General features: G+C 39.4%; 1 protein-coding gene across 1 annotated transcript; it reads left to right on the forward strand.

Moving 5' to 3' along the window:
- Positions 1-334: 334 nt before the first annotated feature.
- Positions 335-607, forward strand: SERTM2 (serine rich and transmembrane domain containing 2; the record flags this gene model as incomplete). Its single annotated transcript, XM_081042470.1, has 1 exon — positions 335-607. One exon carries the CDS (start codon positions 335-337, stop codon positions 605-607), a length of 273 nt encoding a protein of 90 aa, XP_080898596.1.
- Between the last annotated feature and the right edge of the window lie 8,429 nt (positions 608-9,036).

Raw genomic sequence — 9,036 nt, forward strand, 5'->3', positions numbered from 1 at the left:
ATAACACAATTTCACCATTTTTATTTTAATCATTATAAGAGTAGGACCATGGAAAATAAATATTTATATGTTTTTTAAAAATGATTAAGAAGTTCTGACAAATCCTATTTGGGAGGGGTTGCTCTTCTGGAGGACAGAGAAGGTGTGGCAATTGCCAAATTAGAACATCTCCATTTTCTTGCTTGTGCACTACTGACTTGGCTCTGGTCGTGATTGCTTTGTATGAGATTGCTAGAAAACCTCCAATATATTCAGAGACAGCCTACGTGACTGTGGAATGCCTCAAGGGCAATAGAAATCAAATAGAAACAGGTACCGATTCAAGTCTTGAGTGATGACAGAGGTAATTTTCAAGTACCATGGAAATCTCACTGGGCGGGCCCATTTCCCCACCCTAGCAACAGAGGTTGACACCACTTCAGATAAGTATTCCAACCTATACATGTATGTGGGCTTATTCCTGAGCCTCCTGGCCATTCTCCTCTTCCTGCTCTTCACAATGCTCCTTCGGCTCAAACATGTCATTTCACCCATCACCTCGGAGAGCACAGAAAGTGTTCTTCAATTCACAGATGTAGAGATGCAGAGTCAAATCCCCACTCCTTAAAGCCAGGATGAAGAGAGCTGTAGGGGACCTCAGTTAACCCTTGTATGTTGATGTTCAGAAAATCTTACTTTGTTGCACTGCATGTAGGAAGTCAAGTTGTTCTTTAACAAAAAGTTGTTCATGTGTTTTTTGGTGTTATTCTTTATCTTGACTCTGCTTGTGGGATATCTAACAGGTTTTAAGATTCATTCTTTGCCAGGAATATAGGAAACGACAGTTGGTTGGGAGGGCAGGTTTCTATAGTAAACAAAAAGTGCCTGGGCCTTGAGCAAACCTGAGACCACAGAAATTCGTATGCAGCTATTGTAAATAAACACAGGATCCTTGGAAGCTCCAAGAACAAGGAAAATTTGCTTTTGAAAGGGCTGATTGTTCAAAGAGGTTACCCCAAGAAAACGATAAATTCTAATTTAGTACTTGGACCCTAAAGAATCTTATCTGCTGATATGAAGCTAAATCATGTCAGAGATTAATGGAAGGGACCATGCACCTTTCCCAAAGGGGAAGTGATTTTATCATCTAAGGCCATTGAGTTTGTCCCAAATGAAAGAAAACTTTTCAAGAAACTGTTTCAGTTTAAAGAGTAAGTTTGCAGAAAGATGTTTCCAGTCAACAAATTCATCTAGAGAGGTAAAGTGTGCATTTCACATCTGGACTTTTAAAAACTCAGATAATGACAGATGTATTATGAAAATTTGGGATGATGAGCTCCCAAAAAAACCAAGGGAAAATTAAGTCAAAATGTGCTCATGACAATCAACCTTTGCCTTTTTCTCCCTACCTATCATGCTTCAGGATTGAGTTGCACACAAATATGAGCTGCATTTAAAGGTGGCCTTAGCAAAGAAGACTCAACTGTAGTTTAAAGCAGAAATGAAATCATATTGGTATTCTGTTGTTGAATGAGTGTGGCTTTGGATGAAACATTCAAGCCTCTCGGTGCCAGGTTTTTCTTTCTGAAAAATGATCAGAGAACTATTTAGTCATCACCAAACTTCTTTTGAATCTCAGTAAGAAAAACAAAGAAACAAAGGAGGAAAGAACTAAACAATACTGCAACAAATCCTTACTGAGATTAATGTCCTCACATTCACATTTTTCTTTCCCAGATAATGTTCCTCCCTTCCTGATCCTTGCCAAAAGATGAACTTCAGATGAAGATGAAGTTTCATTTATTACCTACAGGAGAAATATATTTTGAAAAATTCCATTCTCATAAGTAGCCCTCATATGCCAGTAGTAGAGAAAGAATTTGATTTTTTTTTAAATAATGTTCCAAATGGGAATCAAGGGAGATAAGTTCTGTTTACAAATTAGAAATTAGAAGGCTGGTCATATTCTTGTCACCAAAGAACTAATACACCTGTGTTAAATTCTTCCTGCTTTAACAAAACAGTTCTCTCTTGCACCTAAAAGATGGTCATCAAATTTCACAGGGTGCTCCCTTGGGAACTGCAGTGGTAGTGAGAGAAATGAAATAGATATTAGGTTAATGCCACCTCCACCAGACATGCAGCTCTCTCTAGCCTGTTACAAATTTAGATCGGCCCCTTTACTCTGATCTAAATCTAGCCTGGTGGTAAAATTCCCAAATGCTTTCTACTTTTGTACGCAGTAATTTGCCAATACTTCCCTCTCCAAGGGGCTGTAAAGTGTAAAATCCCCACATGCAGAGCTAAACTTAGCAGCAAGGCTGACTATGGAACACCTGTTACAACAGTACACTGTAAGAGATGGCAGCTGAATTCTATACCATTCAGAAGAGAGCCTCAGGTAAGCTAAGACTCAGATAGCTCATACACTTCCCTTTGGGCATTATATTTTCCCAAATGCAAAGTGACTCTCATATTATTACATTTGGTGGTTTAAGTTGTGTCTTTAGTCTACACCCAAAATCCATGTACCCTTTAAAATATTGGTTCTTGGTAACCACACGTGGACTTCCTCAGAGGCTGGCAATATACCCCAAAATTTGTTAAGGATACAAGTCTCCCCTCTCCCTTTTGTGCTTATAGTATTTGAATGTGCTTTACAGTTAAGAAGTCAGTGGCTGGATAAATGAAAACTGATTACACTTTAAACAGCAGTGAACAGCAAGATATCCAATGCCTTGTTGCTGAATTTAATGAACAAACAGTCTGCAAATCTATTCCTACCTCCTCAACACAAATTTCAGGAGCTTGAAACTGCTCTTTAATCACGGACTTGGATGAAGATTACTAATTTATGTTTCGGTTACTCACCTGGAAAACAACCACTCTCTTTCATCACAACTGCCCCACGGGACCCAGATTTTCACTGAGCATTAACTAAAGCATACAGCACAGATTGCACTAAAATAGCAGCATAACCCCTCACAGTTTCCAGTGATAACATAAATGGAGATGCATTTAAGCAAATGTGTCATTATGGTGCCTCACGTGGTATTTAATCTTTAGGAAAATACAGTGAATGTTTTCATCATAGCAAACTTACGGTAAAGAAAAGAATTTCTCCTTTTATATTATATTATATCCCCCAATGTATTAATTAATATATATTACTGCTCAAAGAGACAGCTAGAGCAATCAATGGGCATTATTTGAATTCATCCATATATCCAAAATGCTGACTTGTCCATTCCCTCCTCACTCTTGAAAACATTTCATGCTAGCCTAAATGTATATAAATGTACTCTGTTTTAAGGTGAAAGAATGGTTCCTCACTTTTTATTACACTGAACCACATGCAATTGCCATTTCTGTAAGTCAAAAATGCTCAAATATTGGCAATTTCATATAATTCAACCTAACAAAAAGACCCACTACATGAATTCTTCAAATAGTAAATTCCCCTAATACATTTAAAAATAATTATTTTTTTTAAAAAAATGTATTTTGCATATATTTCAGAATCATGGGTTGTATAAAACAAGGCATATTGTAAAAGGCTTATATATTATGTATTATGTATTAGGCAAGAAATATTAAGGCTAACCAAGATGGGTTTATGCAGCCTAACCTTTCCATTCATGCCAGATCTGAAGTTTTAGACTCACAACTGATTTTGACTGCTGCAGACACTACCGTACATGCAAAGTAGGTAAAAGGGATCCATTAATGCAATAATATGGTTATATTTAGTAACACATTTTAATCACTTGCATTTGTACAAAAGAAATTTCTTTTAACAAAATGAGAAATTGTAAGAAAAATTGGATTTCTTTTGTTTGAAATCATTAATATTTGAAATAGATTCATACTATATAAATACAAACATAAAATTTGAATTAATATTTAGCATGTCATTTTTGATCCCTAGAAAATAAATTCTGTTTGGTTTGCTGATAACAAGTATCTGTTGTCTCAAGAATGTAAAGGACACTAGTCTTATCATGCTAATATAAATTATAACAACTGCAAATTTGTGGCATTTATAATTTTCAGAGATCATTATTTTTTTATTCCCCAACCTCTTACCTTTTATTTTCTCCCTACTTGCAAACTTATGGGTGAGTTAGTTTGTTTCTTTAGTAGTAAGATGTGAAAAATGATAATGACTGATAGCTGGCAATGAAGGTGACCTTAACTGAGAATGAGGTAATGCACAAAAGTGCCAGTATCTTCCATTTTGTTCTGGTTTCATTTGATCCTCACAGCAACCATGTGAGTAATGAGTGAAGGCACTATAATCTGTTTTACAAAAAAAGAGATGAGCAAAATCTAAAAGCACTGCACTTAAGATCAGGAATAAGACAAGAATCCCCACTCTCACCAATTTAATTCAACATAGTACTGGAAGTTCTAGCCACAAAAATCAGACATTAGAATGATACAGAAGGCATCCAAATTGGAAAGGAAGAAGTAAAATTGTCATTATTTGCAGATGACATGATACTATATAGAGAGAACCTCAAAGATTCTACCAAAAAAATTATTAGAACAGAGAAATGAATTTAGCAAAGTAGCAAGATACTAAATTAAAATCTAGAAATCAGTTGCATTTAATAACAAACTGTTAGAGAAATTAAGAAAAAATCCTAGGGGGTGACGTCATAGGAATGGCGGCAGCAGGGCACATTTTCTGAGTTCTCCTCTGGATCTTATTACAAACGGGACATATAACCCATCAAACAACTCTTTGCTCATCACGCAGAACAGCTAAGAGACTCCTAAGAGACTCGTGGAAGGATTACTTGAAGAACAGCGGGGAGACTCGTGGAGGAATTACCTGAAGGTGAGCGCTGATTGCGAGCAGGCGAAAAGGCAGGACAGCGAAGTGGAAGCGCGCTCCCTCCCCCACAGCGGAGCCGAGGCCAGCGGCCGCGGCCGCGCCGCCGCGGCGCCCAGGACGGAGCGCAGACTCGTGGAAGGTTTGCTTTGGGGTGCGCTAGTTGGGCAAGCAGGGGAGGAGAGAGAGGCGCAAAGTGGAAACGCGCCCCCCCCTCCACGGCAGAGCCCAGGCCTGACGGCGACTGCTGCGCGAATCCCAGGACGGACCGGAGACTCCTGGAACAGACTTAAACTGACCGCTGAACTGAGGAGTAGTGTCAGATTACAGAGGGGCGTCTGTGCTCAGGCGCTAGGAAGATTGGCAGCCAGGTCTGACCTTCGGAAGAGGCTGGGAGGAGGGGATTTTCGCTGGACGAGGAGAGAGGAGACTCCCACACCCCTAGCCACTACCTTTTCGGGCCTGAGGGAGGAGTGTGACGTGGCTGGCCTGGGAGAGAGAAGACCCCTCCATCCCCAGCCCCCACCCTCTCTGGCTGGCCTGGGGCAGGGCAAGGGCAACCGTGGAAGCACTCCCTGAGTTCAACAGTAAGCGGCAGACGCAGCTCCCGGCTTTCAGCAGCTTAGAGATCTCCCACACGCCCCCTGCCACACACCCACAGAAAAAGGGCCCTAAGACTCAGGAGTACTGGGCACAGGGCTGGTGGAGCTACTCTCAGCGTGCATTTGTGCAGGAAAGGAGAAAAACTGCACTGTCTCTCTGAAAACTGTCATCCAAACCCCTTAGCCCCTCGCATTTAAATCTACACTCCCAAATTCACTCTGGGCACCAGGTGACCAGCGCTGCCTGCGCAATAGGCAGGGAACTCTTTGGCACAACGGAAGACAACCTGGAGATTACTTGGTGGGCTTAAGCCAAGACTGGTGCTGCTTTCTGTTTTGCTTTCCTTGGTTTTTTTTCTTTTTCTGCTTGTTGTGATTTGCTTTGTTCTGCCTTTATTTCTTTGATATCTTTGCCTATGTTGAGTGGGGATTGTCAGTTGTATTTTACATGTGAATGTACTTGATTTGTTTTCTTTGTTGTTGTTGTTGTTGTACTTGGTAACTTGATTTCTGCTGAAACTGCCCTAACAGGGCCCAGCTTAAGAGGCACAAGATTCAACATATCCAAAAGCCAACCCTGGACCAAACCAGAGTACTACCGGGTTTGACCTACAAGTCACACACCCAGAGGGAATTCTCTGAAGGCACCAGAACCCATAGAGGCCAAACCTCATTTAAGTGGCCAACCCTCACCCAGCAGAACACGCTGCGGTGGGCAGAGCCAAGTTTCACAACTAGACGGCCTAGGAGTTAAACCCACCTACTCACAAGCAAAAAACAATTAAAGTTCTTCTTGAACAGGACAATATACTAAACACACGAACCACCTGTGGAGCACATGCAGAGGAGAAGAACAAAGTAGTCCAAGTCAAATATAAAGGACACATACTACATAAGATAACCCAGCAAGAACTAAGAGCTCTAGAGGATCTTCCTACTACATCAAAGCAAACACAGAGAGTCAGTCAGAATGGGGAGACAAAGAAACATTTCCCAAATAAAAGAACAGAAGAAACCTCCACAACTGGAACCAAATGAAGCAGAGGTAACCAACCTGTCAGAGACAGAGTTCAGAACACTGGTGATAAGAATGTTTAAGGAGCTTAGAGAAGACATAACGAAGGATATAGAAATCATAAAGAACAACCAGTTAGAACTAAAAAAGGATGTAGAAATCTTAACGAACAACCAGCTAGAACTAAAGAACACAATTACCGAAATTAAGAACTCACTTGAAGGAATGACCAGCAGGTTAGATGAAGCGGAGGATCGAATTAGAAGACAAGTTAGCAGAGATCACACAAACTGAACAACAGAAAGAAAAAAGAATAGAAAACAATGAAGATGGGTTAAGAGACCTCTGGGATAACATCAAGCGCAACAACATGCGCATCATAGGAATACCAGAAGGCGAAGAGAGGAAGCAAGGGATTGAGAACATATTTGAGGTAATTATGTCTGAAAACTTCCCTAACCTGATGAAGGAAACCAACATACAACCCAGGAAGTGCAGAGAGTTCCAACCAGGATAAACCCAAACAGGCCCACACCAAGACACATTATAGTTAAAATGGCAAAGCTTAAAGACAAAGAGAGAATCTTGAAAGCAGCAAGAGAAAGGCAGAAGGTTACGTACAAGGGAACTCCCATAAGGCTATCAAATGACTTTTCTACAGAAACATTGAAGGCCAGGAGGGAGTGGCAGGAAATACTCAAAGTGATGGAAAGCAAAGGCCTACAACATAGATTGCTTTATCCAGCAAGGCTATCATTTAAAGTTGATGGAGAGATAAAGAGCTTCCCAGAAAAGAACAAACTGAAAGAATTTATTACAACCAAGCCAGCATTGCAACAAATACTAAAAGGGCTTCTGGAAATAAAAAAAGATGAAAACAATTTACTACAAATTTAAAAACGGCAATAACTATGTACCTATCAATAATCACTTTAAATGTAAACGGAGTAAATGCTCCAATCAAGAGACATAGGGTGGCTGAGTGGATAAGGAAGCAAGACCCTGTATGCTGTATACAACAGACTCATCTCAGATCAAAAGACACACACAGGCTGAAAGTGAAAGGTTGGAGTAAGATATTTCATGCAAATGGAAGTGAGAAAAAAGCTAGAGTTGCAATACTTATATCTGACAAAATAGACTTTAAAATGAAGAACATAATAAAAGACAAAGATGGGAAGTATATAATAATAAAGGGATCAATCTGACAAGAGGACATAACCCTAGTAAACATCTATGCACCTAACATAGGCGCACCTAAATATATAAAACAGGTACTGATGGACATAAAGACAGAGATCAACAGCAACACTATCATAGTAGGGGACTTCAACACACCTCTGACAACAAGGGACAGGTCCTCCAGACAGAAAATCAATATGGAAACAACAGCCTTAAATGATACTTTGGAGCAGTTGGCTTTAATCGATATTTTCAGAGCATTTCACCCCAATGCTGCAGAATACACGTTCTTCTCAAGTGCACATGGAACATTTTCCAAGATAGATCATATGTTAGGACACAAAACAAGCCTTGATAAATTTAAGAAAATTGAAATCATACCAATTGTCTTCTCTGACCACAGTGCTATGAAATTAGAAATGAACTACAGGAAAAAAAAACCAGAAAGACACACCAATTCATGGAAGCTGAATAACATGTTACTAAATAATGAATGGGTCAAGCAGCAGATCAAAGAAGAAATCAAAAGATATCTCGAGACAAATGAGAATGAGAACACGACGACCCATTTTCTATGGGATGCTGTGAAAGCAGTCCTAAGAGGGAAGTTCATAGCACTGCAGGCCTACCTCAAGAAACAAGAAACATCACTAATTGACAGTTTATCTTCACACTTAAGGGAACTGGAAAAAGAACAGCAAAATAAGCCCAAAGGGAGCACGAGGAAGGAGATAATAAGGATCAGAGCAGAAATAAATGAAATAGAAACCAGAAAAACAATACAAAAGATCAATGAATCCAAGAGCTGGTTCTTAGAGAAGATAAAGAAAATTGACAAACCTTTAGACAGACTCATTAAAAAAAGGAGAGAGAGGACCCAAATTAATAAAATCAGAAATGAAAGAGGAGAAGTGACAACAGACACCACAGAAATACAAAAAATTTTAAGAAATTACTATGAGCAACTATATGCCAACAAATTTGACAATCTGGAAGAAATGGACAATTTCCTAGAGGCGCACAACCTTCCAAGGCTAACTCAAGAAGAAACAGAAAGCCTGAACAGTCTGATTACCACCAGGGAAATTGAATCAGTAATCAATAATTTCCCAACAAACAAAAGCCCTGGACCAGATGGCTTTACAGGTGAATTTTTCAAAACATTCAAAAAAGAATTATCACTTATTCTCCTCAAGCTCTTCCAAGAAATACAGAAGGAAGGAAGACTCCCAAACACTTTTTATGAAGCCACTATCACCCTGATCCCAAAAGCAAAGACACCACAAAAAAACAAAAAACAAAAAAAAACCAAAAACAAAAAAAACTGCAGGGCGATATCTCTAATGAACATAGATGCACAAATTCTCAACAAAATATTAGCGAACAGAATTCAGCAGTACATTAAAAAGATGATACACCAT

Source organism: Rhinolophus hipposideros, assembly GCF_964194185.1.
Source record: "Rhinolophus hipposideros genome assembly, chromosome: X".
NCBI classification, from domain to species: domain Eukaryota; kingdom Metazoa; phylum Chordata; class Mammalia; order Chiroptera; family Rhinolophidae; genus Rhinolophus; species Rhinolophus hipposideros.